This window comes from Akebia trifoliata, chromosome 4, assembly GCF_017979445.1.
Source record: "Akebia trifoliata isolate Shusen 1 chromosome 4, ASM1797944v1, whole genome shotgun sequence".
Lineage (NCBI taxonomy): Eukaryota > Viridiplantae > Streptophyta > Magnoliopsida > Ranunculales > Lardizabalaceae > Akebia > Akebia trifoliata.
The window spans coordinates 16,256,470-16,273,544 of NC_141378.1; the positions used below are offsets into that span (position 1 = coordinate 16,256,470).

Below are 17,075 nucleotides of genomic sequence, written 5' to 3' on the forward strand. Positions count from 1 at the left end.
ACAATCCACTAACTTGTTCGTTGGAGCAATTTTAGGTCTTGACACTAACACGCACACTAACATGTCCATTGCAGATATTATTAGTAAGGCCTTTTGCTGCACTATCTGAGTAAGGAAAGGTTTTCACTTTTGCAAATGAGTTCGATTAGCCCTATTAAGATAGTGAGGAAAAAGACCTCGAGATTTGTAACAAATCTTTAGCTTGTTGAAGATGAGATTGAATAGAAGATAAATAATGATTCTAGGGTTTAAAAAGTTGAAGATTTTTAAACAGGACTCTAGAAGCAGAAAAATCAATGGAATTTTGGGTTGAAAAAATAAGGGTTTGTACATAATAATGAAAAAAGGTTGAATGGGAAAGACAAAGTTAACCTTAGAGTTAAATTGCACTAAGATTTTAACCTTCTTCTTCCCCTACCCTAATATTTTATCTCCTTCAAATCCTAAAGAACAATATAAATTTTTTTTTACCGAGAAGGATGGATTTTGGATACAAAAATCCAAGAATTTCTACATTTCATTGAAGAAAAAATCTACGTATTTCATGAACCTTGGGTATTTGGGTGAGATATGGTGATGTAGGATAGTTGGGCCAATGGGTTTGGAATATCTTCATAAATAAATAAAATAGAGAGTGAAACTAACAAATTTTCTAGAAGAAGAGTTCTAGTTGAAATGACACATTTCTTAAAGAAAAATTAAGGCTTTTTGACTTGAGGTTGTAGAGAATGGCATTTAGGGTTTTTTTTTTTTTTTTTGGGTTAATCTTTGATAATGAACCTAGGTCAAGTGGTGTATGTTGTCAAATGGAAAACAAATGGGGTATCTTTAATATCATTCAAAATAATCAATACATACAAAAATTTAGATGTTTAGATCTAGGATATACCCTCTTGTGAATTGGATGATATTAGTTTTCTTCCTCCCTGTGAAATGCAAGATGTGGTATATTCCTTGACTTTCGTTAATCTGGTCAAATCGTTAATAAAAATAATAATCAATTAACAGAGATGGTGAAATGTCAAAAATAATTTTATTTGTTAGAATTATGTAAATGTCCTTCGATCAAAGCAATTCGTTCTAAAGACAACAACATTGAAAGTCCTAATCAATTTCTTATTGATCTAAATCTAATTTTTGTTATTTTGAAGTTTAATCTCATAATTTTCAATAATTTCTCATCATTTTCAACTCAATTATATATTTTTCAACTTAATTTTAATTTGTTCATATCAATCTCATCTTTTTTACCCAATGTTGAGAATCTCCACATGGATAATTAGAGAAAAAAAAAATTTGAGAAAAAAATAAGAAATAATGAAGAAAATGAAATTAGTAATACCCTCTCCTCTAAATATATATGCTAGTTCTATACCCCTGCCCAATTAAGAATACAAACAAGATTTTTTTATACAGTAACTAATGCCTTTAAGAAAAAAATGGTTAAAAAGTACACTTGAGAGTTGAAACCTCTACTCATTCCATGGAACATGAGATCTTTAATTTGTTTAATCAAAATTAAAATCGGATTCAAAGATATTAATGTTAGGATTTCAAAGTAATGGGTTTAAGGAATAGAGCTCTAATATTTTTGAGAACATTTACAAAACAACAAATACAAACCCTAACTAATGTGATATAGAAAAATCTTAACTCCATTTTCTTCAAGAAGATAGTGTTGGGTTTTCTTTTATAAAGTCATGGAGGAGTGGCATTTTTGGGATGATGTATTTACGTGGTTGCGTGCACATAATTGTAGCTATTTTTTACTCTTATCTCGAGAAAAAGCATCTACAATTATGTGCACGCCACCACGTCAAAATGTCATTAGTGTTCTTTTAATCCAATTGTGTGAAATATTTTAATCCGACGGTTGAGATTTGATTTAATTTTTTTATTTTTTAAATTAAAATAATGACATTTTAATAATTTAAATGCTACAAGGATAGTTTGGGTATTCAGACCATAGACGGTCAGCAGAACAAACATTAAGAATGATTTGATTGAGTCAACGAAAGTCGAAGGTACACAAATAAGAAAAGTCAACCTAAAAATCATCTCTAAAATTATAAATACAAAACATCCATTTCTTGAACCAAAATGCCATTATTGTTTTACAATACAAGGGAAGATAGAGGTATTATAACAAAACTGAATATTTACAATAACAGACATTAAATATATTTACAATTCTCAGTATCTTGACTTGTTTACGGTTTCTTCTCCTTATGTGGCCTTCATCCCATTCGAGCCATAGATTCTCTGAAGATGAAAATAAAAAAGTTAAAATAATAATAATAATAATAATAATATAGAGCTGCTACTAGCACACCAACATTTAGTTGTAACACATCAATCCTTAAGTAAACAAAAGGATTGGTATGTTGTAAGTAAAATTTGGTGTGGAAATAGAATTAATCTAATAATAAGATGCAATTTGGCTCACCAGAATAGAGTGGATCTCAACAAGAACTGGAAGAAGCAATGAAATCAAGCTCTTTATTTCCTCTTTCAACGTGTCGTAGTCTTCACCTTCAGCCATGAGCAAGCTTATAAAGGTTTTACTTTCTGGAACCAACTTCAGAGCTACCTATAAAATTTTTGCATTTATTATTGCTATTTTTATTTAATTAGTAAATTTATTAATTTAAGAAACCAGGGTCCACAACTTTTGCACCATCGGTTTCCATCAAACGATGCTTGGACCCTATCGAACCCTATATACTGGGACCACCCGTTGGACTAGGGGTTGGACCTGGTTTGGGTAGTCTTATTTGGCCTGCTTATTTTTTGGCTGAATAAGGTAGGCCCAATTATGTTTTGGGTTGGACATGGGCTTGGAACCCAAGCCTGTCGATAACCCAAAAATATATAGCATATTTATTACAACATTTTTTACAATGACTGGATACTATCCATTTTACAAGATTTGGCGACATCTGGTGGTGTCGTTAAATATAATAAAAAAATGGACAACATACAAGTGAGTTCAACCCATTCTGAAAATTCTAACCCTATCAAAAATTGTTTATAAGTTAACAGTAACAATATCGTAGATAATTCTTCCACTTTGTGAAGATGATGTCAAAGATCAACCCATTTCAACTTTGTGCTCTTAGTAAAGTGTAGGGTGCTGAACGGGATCCTATATATATATATATGGAAAGCGTTCGGAGGGCTTAAAGAGAGTCAAACATTTTTCAAATAGGGGTTAGAAGTTTCAGAATGGGTTGATTTTTTGTGAGGATGATCTCTATGGTGAAGAGATCGTCTTCACCAAAAATCAATTCATTCTGAAACTTCTAACCCTACTTTACAAGTTGAAAAATTATGAATTGTTCGATTTTTATAAATAATTTTTGATGGGGTTAGAAGTTTCGGAATGGTCTGAGTTTTTGTGAGGATGATCTCCTCATCATAGAGAACATCTTCACAAAAAATCAGCCCATTCCAAAACCTTCAAACCATCCATTGAAAAAATGTTTGCCACAATGTTGGACTTTCTTTAGGACCTCCGGACACCTCCCTATGTATATAAACCATTTGAAAATGGGTCGGATCCATTAAAAAAGATTTTTTTTTATAGAAAAAAGAATGCTTTTGTTTACTTTGAAAGCAGCTGTTGAAATCCAACCATGCCAAGGCTTCAAGGTAACATTATAAGAGTCCTCTACTGCTTTCTCCATACTCTGCGCTGGATCTTTCACCAATCTCTCTAACAAAGCTGCTGTGAACTCCATGGACCTACCCAAAGAACAACACAACCCCAATGATCCGATGGTTATAACTCGTATAAAAAGTACCACATTAGTCCCATATATAGCTTGAGATTGATAATTAAGGATCCAATTTAATAACCTATTATTGGATCTCCCAATCCATTAAAATATGAGGTGTATTACATTTTAGTAAAATATATTTTGTATATCAAAATGAATTTGATACAGTTCGATCTGACAATGGATTCAGAAAAACCTGTTTAGCTCAATAAAAAAAACCTTAGAAGACTTTCACCAAAAATTATACATATAAAACAATTTTATTACTTATTAATTATCATATGAGAATTTATAATTAAAAAAAAAAAAAAAAAAATTACCTGGCAAGCCAAACCATAGCTCTGGTACAGCTGGTGGTGGTTCTTCCATTTCCTTCTCTCGCTTCTTTCTTCAATATCTCAACCAAATTTGAGTAAATGGAAGGATCTGATTCAGACAGCTTCTCTAATCTCTATATGTTTAAAAAAAAGAAAAGATAATTAATCTTTTGTTTCCCAAAATACCCTTGGTAGGAAAGTGAATGGACAGAAGAGGGTCAGGGGTAAAACAGGCATCCAATCAAATCGATTTTCCTAAAAAATGACGTTTCCTTTGTTTGCTGAAATGGATAGAAGAGAAGAAGTTGGTGTAATTTTTTAACAAAAGAAGTGGGTAATTTGGAATTGTCATAGAGAGAATTTATTGCCACCCAGCTTTTGCTAACGCCACCCCAATTCATATGAAAATCGCACATATCTCAGGGTGGCATTAGCAAGAGTTGGTGTGGCGATAGCAGCTCTCTTGTCCTAATGTCAAAAGAATTTGGTGGTCCGTCACTCTCTCTCTCTGGAATCTAAAGAGCGGATCCCTACTTCAGGAATTGGGTAAACTAATCCCATGATCGTTTGTGTCTAGGTGACAAAAGATAAACATATTTACAAATGGCCACACGCTAACGTGTGCCCTTACGCCACACGTTAACGTGAAATAAATGCACTTTAAAAATTTGGAACAATGCTGAATTGACCTTAAAGATTAGGACCTCACATTGTAAACGCTAAAGTGAAAGTGTGATAACAACCATAGATGATTTCCTTGAGATACATATGAAAAACATTTATGATTCATTTCCACTTTCATGAGCTATTTTTAGACTCAATCTTCTTGATGTTAGTCTAACATGACCTAAAAAAATAAAATATTAAAGACATTTTTTTATACAAAATTCAATTATCAAAGTGTATTTATTGTACTTTAAGGTGTGACCTTAGTACATCAATAGATACACCTGAGAAATTGACTTTTGTATCGAAAATGCATTCAATATTTTTTTTTTTATGCTATTAAAAATACTCTTAGATTCTTATTTCCAATTACGTAATGGATCACGTTAATGTAATCCTTACAAATGAAGAGATTCTATTACCACACCAACTTTTACTAAGAGCACTCCAACATATGTTCTATCTCTTTATTAATATTGGAGTGCTATTAATAAAAGTTGGTATGGCAATCCAATATCTTTTGCAATTATGTAGATTCTCAATGGATAAGTTTAGGTCGGATTTGCACGAGTTCTGATCCAACTCTAAAGAGGCGAGTTGTACTTGGATTAGACCTAATTTCCATCATGCCTCCATTAATTTTTATTTTTAATTTTTTTAACTTATCATAGTATCCACACCTTTCGGGTGAGACTAATCCCATGGGCACACGCATCACCCTCGAAAAGTCCTACTTGCAGCTAGTTGAGTCGTAGGTCAATCTGACATGAAGGGTGGACTCAAGGAATTCATTGTCTCTACCGAAAATATAAATTCATGCATCTTTCAAAATCATTTAGCCTTAGGCCAATCCAAATTTAATGATTGAACCCAACACTAGTTTAGTAGCTTAATCCTAAAGCTTGTTTTAGAACGGACAGATCAGATTAAGGGCCAAAATTGACAACCCAACAAACATGGCTAAATGAGTCTATATAATGTGCCACGTGGCAAGGTGAAATATGTGGAGTTGGATAATGTTACCCAATTCCTGGAGTAGCAGTGTGCAGTAATCTTTCAAAACATGGATTGATTAAGATGTTACCTGGATATTTTGATTTACGTCTTGTCTCAAAACTACCATTGATGGACCAATCTTATCTGCAAAAAGACCAAACTGTGACCACATGAAATTCCAAGTGTCTCTCTAGAGAGAGAAAGAGAGAGACCTAATTTAGATTTCAAGTTTTCAACCAAAAAAAAAAAAAAAAAAGTTTGATTTCTACCTAAATAGCCCTTTTAGAGAGAACATGAAGATACCCATTTGAGAGAGAGAGAGAGAGAGAGAGAGAGAGAGACAAACCAAGTGGTTGGAGGAGGATCAACTTGCAGGCGTGAAGAAAAGGCTTTGTAGGGATAAAGGGTTGGAGACCATCTTCAGTTTTAAATTTAACAATCTTTGAAAGCTCAGCAATTGCAAATCGTATGTCTGATTCTTTCTCCATCACTCCTCTTCTCCTTTTCATTTGATCTCTAAATCTTCTTCTTCTTCTCTCTCACTCTCTCTCTTCTTGATAACTTCAGATTTTATAATTAAGTCAACAGTAAAGAGAGAAAGAGAGAGTTAATTGATTTGCATAGTTATGGCCGTCCCTCCCCTGGCTAGAGATGAAGTGAGAGGCCCAATGTTCCTCATGGCCCATCTCTTACTTATATATATATCTTTGTGGGGACATACATGCAGGCTTTGACACATACATACATACATACATACATAGCTTTCCCAAGTTAAACAGTTGAACTCCCATGCCATTTATTTATTTATTTGTTTTATTTTATTATTATTTTATTAAACCTGGATTGTGACCCCATGTTTGACTTTGTAGTTTATCATCAACATCTATCCTCTTATCTTTTCCTAATTAAATCATTTTAACTGTTGTGTATGTGGATCTTAGATGATGAGAAATTTTCACGCATAGAAAAGTTAATTCACGATTTTAGAGAATCTCAAATTGACTAATCATTGGACATTACATATATTGAAGACTTCTTGAATATATGTATTTTTGTAAATTAGGATGCCCTAATACATGTAGTGCCTCGTAATTGATCAATCTAAACTTTGTAAAATCATGAATTAACTTTTTTGCACACAAAACATTTCCTTTAGTACATCAACTTTGATGGTACCAATAAAATTTAAAAAAAAAAAAAAAAAAAAAAAAAAACCCTACTTCGATGGTATGATCCTAGATATCATATCTTAGTAACTTGGTGACGATTCAAAGAAAAAAAAAAAATATGATGGATGTGCAAGAAATACTGATTAGTATGGATAGAATCATTCTCTAAGGTTATACTTTTTGGTGTTATCTAGGGTCTATCTCCCCTAGAAACTCTGAATTTAATTGTTCTTAAATGGGTTACAACCAAATTACCTTAGATCCCTTTCACACTATGAGGTAATGGACTGGACTAACCTGTTGGAGTTTAAGGTCAGATATATTCAATCCTGGGTCAATCCCATTATATAATCGGATAGGATATATATATATTTTTGGTCGGTCTCGAATAGGATATATTGAAGTTGAACCAATACAATCCTTATTGGATTGTGTCCATATTGGATTTAAATCCAATCCACCCATAATCCGATTAAATCTGAATTGTAGATAAATCGGATTGGGAGATGATTACTCCAAAACACAAATAGGTTTTCAAAACAATTCAAATCATTTTCAAAACCCAAATCCTCAATCACAATTCAGTGTTATAGAATCATAATGGATCCAATTCCAGGTCTCATCAAATCCATCAAGAGCTCTATCAGATCGACGGTTACAAATAATAGGCCTAGTGGTCTGAGCCCAAAATTTGTTTCAACGCCCATTTGAAGATTGGACTAAACTTTTAAGGAGCGATCAAATCCAAATGGGCTTTGGCATGACTACTCTGAACTGGAGTGGGAAGGGCCAGTTTAGGCCCAAATCTGGTCCACTTCGCACATCCCAACATTTGATCGAGAGGTTTAAGATATCATCAACTAATTTTTTATTGTGTGTGGCTTATTGTGTTAAAACTCATTTTGATGTCTTGTCTCATCCATGAATGAGATCAAGTTGTCTTGGACGAGTTTTCCTATACATTTGAGTCGTCTCATTCAGCAATGAGACAAATGAACCATGGTTTTAAATCTCTTCCGATACATTTGACATGTCTATTCACCCATCTCGTTGGTGAAGGAGATGTATTGGACCAGTCGTCTCAACCTCGGACGAGATTTAAAACCATGGTGTGGCTATGACGACTAGGGCCCATCTAAGTGTTAGCTTTATCTATCTTAGCTATTAATTTCAACATTGAGATCCAATGATTAATATTCAATAATCGGAGTTGACTTTTAAACCATGATGATGAGTAACCTTCTGATCAGATCAGAAGGCTCACAACAATTAGTCGGTGGGACTTTATTCTGCCTAGGGATCTGGGGTAGATCTAGGGTTATGATTCCTTTATTTATTTATTTTTCTTTATTTATTTTATTTTGAGTTGTGCTAGAGTGACCTCAAATTAGAACCTTAGATAGCACTTCTTGATGTGAAAGTTGATAGGAACCATAAATGCTTTTTCACTCGTATCTAAATGAAAAGCATCTATGATTCCAATATACTTTCACATCAAGAAATGCGATGTGAGAGGTTCCAAGTTCCAACCTGAGGTCATTTCAGCATTATTCTTTAATATTTTTTAAACTTGCGAAAAGAAAGGGTGTTGAATTTCTTCATAAACAAAGGCAGGAGGAATCAAATTATCTGTTTCAGATCTGCTTAGAGATGAAATTTATTCCAGATGCTTCATTACAAATATTTTATTTTGATTGTCAACCTCAGGAGCATTGGTTCATGAACCTAAACAATTTGCATCATATTGCCATTGTTGTAGCTAGGTTTAACTATTTTATTTCATAATCATTATCAAATTTATATTTCAAAAATTTGGGATCAGCATCATCAAAATGGTATCTCAAAAATTTGGGTTGACTGATCGAACGAATTAATCCTCTTCATTCACCAAATTTTGTTTAAATCACATTTAATTTATTTACTTGGATCAAGTACCCTTGCCACCTCATTGAGTACAATTGACCCGTACGTCCAAACCACCATCAAATGACATCCATAAATGATTTTACTATTTTCGAAGAAAATTTATCATCACCGTTGTAATATGAGATTGAAGCCATTATAAAACAGATAATCTTATATTTTTTTAACGCTTATATTTTTTTAACGCTCGATTCTAATTAAAAGGTTTGTAAATTGAAATAGTATTTTTTTTTTCTTTTTTGTGGATATTTTAGTTCATATTATAATTTTTCCAATAACTTGACATTGTCGTAGCCTCATTTTGTTTTATGTAGTAATTGTATCTCAAAGATTTGGGTAGTGTTTGGGAATGTGTTTTGAGCGCTTGCTTTTTAGTTCCGAAACCTCAAAAGCATCAGTCTTTATGTTAAAATGAGTTCTTGGTGAGAAACATATACAACAATTTTCTATAATATTGAGAAACCAAAAATCTATTGAAGTAGCTCAGACTTGATTCTATCTTCTTGTATTTATGGGAATTATGATTATTTATCTAAATGTGAAATTTAAAGGTGTTAACTTGCCAAGTTGATTCAAGTCTATGAGAGTTGATATCACGACTTAAGATCTTAACTTGATGCACCACTAATTATTGACCATTAATCTCATATGTCGAGAAAACAAAAGAAAAAAAATTAAATATGAAATTGTATGCATTTTTCTCCTTCTTCTTGTATTATTATTATTATTATTATTGTAAATTTAAAATCTATACACCGTAAAATTACCTCAAAAGTTATTTTTATTATTTTATCCCTTATTTTCCCATTCCCAAAATACCATTCTGAATCTGCATTAAGTTAATGAAACTTTTTTTTTTCAAAATTCAAAAATAATGATTATTAACACATCTATTTTCGCCTGTTTGTGAGGGAAAATGAGGCATTTAGGAAAAAAAAAATGTTTGACAAATAGTATAATAATATTAAGTTGAAGAGATTATTATCCATAAATTAAAGACAACAGATACCTTACATTTTTTTTATATATTATATTTTAACGTCAAGCGGATCAGGCAACATTGCAACAAAGGATATGATGATGAAACGCCATGGTGTGAATGCCATAGATTCCTGGGGACCAAACCAAACAAATTAAAACAAAATAATTCTATTCTAATAAAAAAAATTTAGTCCAAATTTGAATTCGTCGTACAAATGTATTTTGTTAGGACAAAAGAAGATTCTATTTTGATGATATTAGGTCAGCGATCCGTAATCAGGTCCAAGTAGTCCAATTCTGGAATCGAATTTTAACTTTCGTTCTAAAGTTACAAAATTATTAGCTTGTTACTAGGAACAAAAATGGGTTTAATCAAGGATAAGAGGACCCATTTTTTTTTTTTTTTTTTCAGTATTTTTGTATATTTTTTGGGTTCCAAAGTAATGTTTTAGTGCTAAGGAATGGATTTAGATCACAAAATCTCGACGATCTTCTATATCTAATGTAGTGGGAATCCGTCAAACACTCAACTAACTGAGTACTATATGCTTGAACAATAATGGTATGAAATCTCCAAAATGGGAGGGGTCTTGAGTTATAATCCCCTCATTAGCCACCAATAGAGATTGGGATCGGATCCTCTATAGCATGTTTCTTTTATAGTTTCAAAACCCCATTATCAAGATAATAATAATTATAATGGTCTAAGATGAAGGGAAATGTCTATCTATTTTATTTAGTTTTTCAATTAAATGAACGATTCATTGATAGAGTAAATGATAATAATCAGAAGGTGCCGAATTTTAACAAGCCATGCTTTTACCCACTATGTGAAATAGGGGTAAATTCGACGTTAAGATCCGTTTAAATTACTTGGATTTGACAATCAAATCAAAATCTTACAATTCAGGCGAAACCAAATGTTACTCTCATCAATTTTATTGGCCTCTCCAGAGTCTGGACTTGACAATTTACTAAAGTTGCTTTCTAACTATTTGACTTGAGCATTTTTAGGACACATTTATCAATGGATAGAAATCACAAAAATCTAGCTAAATTTTGTGTGTCTATGCTCACTAATTGATATGTGGACCCAGAAATCTTGGTGGCAATGTACCTAAATGAGTATAATACAGTACAATTATGTAGTTTATAGTATTTCAATTTGTAACAAAAAATTTATGATACATCGTCACCTTATCTCAATTATTGTTGGATAGATATTAACAACTTGTGTATAATATAAAAAAGGATATATCTATGTCATGCTAATTTAGCATAAAAATTAACAAGTGGCGTGACTTCGATTTTTCTTGGACCCACTCAAGTTTGGGCCAAGATAATAATTCACAGTTTTATATCTTGTCGAGTTGATTGGAAACTTAGCCAAGTCGACTAGATTGGATTTTAATGTGATTCAACCCCAAAATCTAATGGAAACAATTTTTTGGATTAATTATGAAAGTCATCGAGTCTACTTGTTAACTTGGTCGAATCATTGGACATATAAGTCTACTTTCAAGTTTTAAAACTATCATATTATCAACTTATCATCTTCCAAGCCTTATGTCAAACAATTTTTTAAGAGTGAACAAAAACTTGCTTGTATGATTAATTTATAGAGTATTTTCACACCAATTTTTACTAAGAGCACCGTCAGGATGTGTAGTAATTTATCCTCTCATATCACAAGTTGGGGTGTTCTTTATAAAAAATTGGTGTGGCAATAGAATATCTTTTAATTATGATTATGATTTTTAATTTCGATTTTCTATCTTCTTTTATTCAAGAACGATATCTCATTCGAGGTAATATTTTTTCACATTTCTATGTATTAAATAGAAGAAAAAATTAAATGAAGAAGAAGAAGAAGAAAAAGGATGACGATTCCTCAACAAAGATGTCTCGTTCAAAGATGAGGTCTGCAACGATTTCAAAAGCATGCTTATGATGGTTCATTATTTTTGTGTTGGGTTTTATATTTTTATAAGTATGGTATTCTATAATATTATTTGAAAAATTGTGGCATTGAAAATAAAATAAATCAATCCTTTTAAATCATTTAAATTTACAAAATTTTCATTTTACTTTATAAGAAACAAATGTTAGTAGTTGCTCATTGAGTTTCTTTTTCCACTGTTTTTGATTGGCAGTTATTTATTTATTTATTATTATTATTAATTTTTTAAGATAATTTTATTGATATTGAACCTTAGGCATAATCCAATGGTTAGAATTAAACAATGATGCATCTACTATGTTCTATATTACATTGAATAAAGTCCCATTATAAAATGACGAAAATACCCTCGTAGAGATAAAATTGAAATTCCAGAGATCAGAGAATCCCTTAACAGGAGAATCATGGCCACTGCTGCTGCTGTTGGAGCTCTCTCTCCAGCGACCCTTGTTGGATCAGTAGGCGCACGTTTACTCTATCCCCAGTGCACGTTAATCACTAAAAGGAGTTTCTCTCTGTCACCTTGGTTTCTTTCAAAACTTGCTTTCTCTCCTTCTCTGCAACTCAAAAAAGCTACACCATTAAGAAAGCTCAGTATCAGAGCTGCAAGAACAGAGTCTGAAGGAGTCTCTTTAGGATTTAGACCTCCTGATTTCGAGGTTTTTCTTTCAAATTTCAACAAAATTAAATTTGGGTCCTCTTCTTTTTTCCTCTGTTATGTGTGCATTTATCTCTTTTTCACATTGATTGATTCAGCTTCCAGAGCCTCTCACTGGAAAAACGTGGAAATTAGATGACTTTGAATCATATCCTGCTTTACTGGTAAATACCCACTCCCATTTTTATTTTTATTGTTATTTTTAAGTTAATTTTTAAGTTTGAAATTGTGTTCCTTTGTTTGAAAAAAATATGTTTTTATTTTTTTTTTTAATTATATACAAGAGTTTGAAATATTTAAAACTTAAACTATTAATTTTGATTTGGTTCGGTATCCGACTAGAATTGTCTGCTCCATGGTTGATTTGAATTGAATTGATGACTGGGTCGTGTTGATTTTTGGGATCCAGGCTGGTTTATTGGGCAGGTTAAAAACATGATTTTGAAGTATATTTTCTATTTGATAAGTACATTTTTGAAGTAACTTTGAAATTCAGAACTTAATTTTTTGTTGACAATAAGTATTTTTAAGTACCTTGATGACCATAATTTAATTTTATGATAAGAGAAATCAACATTTGTTGTTGTTGTTGTTGTTATCTCCTTCTAATTATGAAATTAATTAGATTTTTTTTCCTCAAATGCAATGATCCAAGAGGAGGAGAAATTGAGTTATTGTACATGACAAACAAACTTATTATACACTTATATGTGTGAACAAGGAAGAAAAATAGCTTATGCAGTTATGTTCATACTTCACGCATTTATGATAATAGCAACAAATAAGCCAGTTATATGATAATAGGATTCAAGGTGCATATGCCAGTATTTGGTATAAGGTATAGATGATCATCATGACGTGGATGTCGACAAAGCTCGCTTTCACGGTGAAGAAGTTGGGAAAATAAGGAGTTATACAACTCCAAAATAATTGAAGTATGTTAAATGACTTCTACCATAACAGGCCTATGGAAGGTTATTTGCATTGTGGTTTGAGACCATGGGAATGGTGAACTTTAACTGAAATTCCCATGAACTAGGAATCTCATTTCAATGTTGTTGTGAATTTGGAGATTCTTGTTCAATACGCATGATAAAGAAAAAAAAATAGCAAAGAAAAACACGAAACATACCAGAGAACATCATGATTGAACGTGGTTCAACAATGATGACTACGTTTATAGATAAGTCCAATCTTTTTTTACTAAGAAATCAAAGGAGAACAATACAAAGAATAACACTCAAGGTTTTAATTCCAAACCCAAGCCTTGGAACCTTTGTACACCCCTATCCCTGTCTCTATCAAACCCTAGAAGAAAATCTTTTAAAAAACATCCCACAACATTATATTTATAGGGTTCCCACAAAAGGAACTTATCCTGACCATTGAATTAAAACCTAATCCAATGAATGGGATAAAAGACACATAATTAAAACAAATGTGGGGATTTCTTTTTTGTGTGGCAATTTTCATCATTAAATTGGCTTTGTTTCTTCATTAAGTTCATTCCAAATTTAAAATTTTTGTTTGCTCTTTCTCTTAAACCTTCGTTGCAAGATTCACAGTAACTATATGATGGCACAGGTAATGTTTATCTGCAATCATTGCCCATTTGTTAAACACTTGAAGAAAGATATTGTTAAGCTTGCAAATTTCTATATGGAGGTAATATAATTATTTTTTCTTCTTTTGAGCTTGGAAGTACTGAAGTAGATATTACATCAATTTGTTTGTAGCAACTCATCCATACAAACAAATAACATACACTTTGGTTTTTTTTATTATATTGCAGAAGGGGCTGGCAGTAATTGCGATATCCTCGAATTCTGTAATTACTCACCCACAGGTTGTAAAGAATTCAAACTTTCAGCTTACATCCATATTAAAGAGATTGAATATTTTTTTCATAATCGAAGTGTTCTATACAGGATGGACCAGAATTCATGGCAGAAGATGCTAAATTATTTAAATACCCTTTCCCTTATCTCTATGATGAGGTACACTTACAAATTTTCTCTTTTTTTTATTCGTTTTTTCCTATAATCACTGCTTTGTTAGGAATATGCAGAAATATTCAATTTCATATAAATGTCATTGTCATGTAGTTTTAAATTAAGTATCTGTTGGTATTGGCTAAAACCATGGTTTAAAATATTGGAATGTATCGTCTAATACATGTCAAATTCAGCAAAGACTGATACAAAAAATTGACTCTGAAACATTTAATGCTTCGGGAATGTATCAAGTATGTATCAGAATGTATTGGTTTGTATCGGATGTATTGGCCGATACGGTATCGGTTTTTTTCTTTAACTGAAACATTCAAGCGGTACAACATTTTAAACCTTAGCTAAAACATTGTGTGTACTAACCAAATTCTTTTTGCTTAAAAACAACTTTGAGGTTCATTGAGTTAAGTCTCTTGAATATGTAAATCATATAGGTCCTTAAAACCAAGATGAGTCTAATGATGTGTGGTGAGGTGGGGAACTGCTTAAGAATGTATTCAAATTAAACACAGAAATAAGGTAAAAAAGAAGCAGGTAACAGTTATACGCTTGCATTGATCGAAAGTGGTGGAAGGAACACGTGTTGTTTGAGCATGACAAGAGTGAAATAAACTTGGACAATTTGGCCTGGCTTTTTAGCAATGTTGTGGTGAGTTATAAAAGGCTGAAATTGATGTTTGACTAAACAAAATGGCCAATAGAATCCATTAATACAAACATTGAAGTTTGGCTCAATGTCGTCAACGTTAAAAAAACCACACCTATGATATTTTGGCCATTCTAGAAGGTTTTTCATTTACAAGTTGGTTATAACCTATTAATTAAATGGACATGTTGATCTGCAGTCCCAAGATGTTGCACGAGATTTTGGAGCTGTTTGCACACCAGAATTTTTCCTATTCAAAAAGGTGATTCTACACAAACATGACCTATTGGTTCTGCTGTTTCTTGAAGGGCTCAATTCGATCTTGATTTTTCTTGATTGGGTCAACCATCATTTGTCATGGAATAATTGGGGCATTTTCTAACACTATTTTAAATTGGTAAATTTTTAATAGGATGGTCGAAGGCCATTTGAACTAGTCTACCATGGGCAGTTCGATGACTCACGACCAAGTACTAATGTGCCCATTACAGGAAGGTTAATATCTATTATCTTGATTAATATGAATGTCATGAGCCTACTTGCAAATTTTCTTGTTTTTACTGTGTACTAACCCTTCAAAAAATACTTGGTTTTGTTAGGGACTTGAGCTTGGCAATAGATATTGTTCTAAGCAGGCAGACGTTATCATCAGTGCAGAAACCCAGGTAGCCACATTTTTTTCCCCGTTATCTAACCTTACAAGTTCTTTCATACTTGTAGTGGTGCCACCCGTTGATCTGCCAAGCTTACAAGTCTAAAATTATATTCTCCGTTTTTTTCTTCTCAAAAGTGTTGGATGCAGTATAAAGTGGCATCCCAGAAAGGGCATGTAACGTGATCATCAGTTTCAGCTTTCCAAGGATCATAATCTACAAATTTAAATTACCCCTTGAGGTTTGTCTTCTCTTCTTTAAAGGGCTGGTAAAATATTATTATTATTTTTATTTCAGAACATAATTTGTTTGATGTTTGATTGTTATAGATTTGGACTCTTGGGAGTTTATCAGATTTGGTAGAGGGGCAAGACAACGAGGATGAGGAACAAATGTGATTTTATTTTGTTCAGCATTGAAGAGGTTTACTTCTCTAATGCCAATGAAGGGTTTGCACTGTGAGTAAATTGTACCTGACCAAAGTTCTTATGCTGCATTTTGTATTTGGAGTGCCTAATAAGGGTAGTTTCGTAAGTTACCCATAAACTGCATAGCCATTTTCGTAAAAAAAAAAAAAAAGTTGTTTTTGTAATTATCTTAGAAACATACCCGGTTCTGTAATTTTTACAAAGTTCTTCCCATTTTATAATTCTGTCGTAAAAGGAACACTAGACAGTGATTGAATTTGATGTATGGTTTCAAGGATGTTCTTTTATGTTTTAACAATAATGTCATTATTATTATTATCTTTAAGACATAAACTTAAAAATACTAAAAGATAATCAAATGTATCAGTCCTGATAAGTCCCTAATGTGTAAAACAAGTCGAAATGTTTCATAACCTCATTGACCAGATTGGAAGAAGGAGCTATGTTAACTGTGTAGGATATTTTTATATGTTTTCTAGTGAAAGTATGTTCATGTAAGCTTTCACCATCTCCATCAACTCAGTAGAAGTGATATCTTTCATATTTTTATAGATTAGGAATCTAGAAAATCAATCTGCTGTAACTTCGCTTAGACCCCGTAAATTAAGCTGGGCTGAATCATTGAAGTACATTAGGGAATTTAAGTTTAGTTATTATGTTTCTGTTCTTTGTTGTTGTCTCCTCATATCACCATAATCTGGAGAACAGATTGTACCAATACATGAGCGAAACATATCAGGACCATTAAACCCGAGTTGCACATGTTTTCTTATTTCACAATGACTCACCTTTTAACTCAGTCGGGTTTGTAGAGAAATTGATCCAAGAAAAATATTAAGGAAATAAATAAATATGTTGAAAAAAAACAGAGATTTTACGTGGATCCTTCA

General features: G+C 32.2%; 2 protein-coding genes across 5 annotated transcripts; one reads left to right on the forward strand and one right to left on the reverse strand.

Moving 5' to 3' along the window:
* Positions 1-2,042: 2,042 nt before the first annotated feature.
* Positions 2,043-6,447, reverse strand: LOC147404160 (glycolipid transfer protein 3-like). Its single transcript, XM_086440011.1, has 6 exons — positions 6,105-6,447; positions 5,847-5,902; positions 4,100-4,230; positions 3,609-3,744; positions 2,447-2,590; positions 2,043-2,262 (listed from the first exon to the last, which is right to left on the reverse strand). The coding sequence occupies exons 1-6, from the start codon at positions 6,265-6,267 to the stop codon at positions 2,227-2,229; spliced, it is 666 nt and encodes a 221-aa protein (XP_086296137.1). The 5' UTR covers positions 6,268-6,447; the 3' UTR covers positions 2,043-2,226.
* LOC147404161 (Thioredoxin superfamily protein) lies at positions 6,086-16,459 on the forward strand. Of its 4 annotated transcripts, none has more exons than XM_086440007.1 (11): positions 6,086-6,224; positions 12,147-12,450; positions 12,548-12,613; positions 14,034-14,114; positions 14,242-14,295; positions 14,378-14,446; positions 15,304-15,366; positions 15,517-15,599; positions 15,704-15,769; positions 15,895-15,998; positions 16,087-16,459. In XM_086440007.1, exons 2-10 carry the CDS (start codon positions 12,196-12,198, stop codon positions 15,935-15,937), a joined length of 780 nt encoding a protein of 259 aa, XP_086296133.1. In that variant the 5' UTR covers positions 6,086-6,224; positions 12,147-12,195; the 3' UTR covers positions 15,938-15,998; positions 16,087-16,459. The 4 variants fall into 4 exon arrangements, with proteins under 4 accessions (XP_086296133.1, XP_086296135.1, XP_086296136.1 ...); XM_086440009.1 differs by having other exon boundaries at positions 14,079-14,114; XM_086440008.1 differs by having other exon boundaries at positions 6,105-6,224; positions 12,189-12,450.
* The last annotated feature ends 616 nt before the right edge of the window (positions 16,460-17,075 follow it).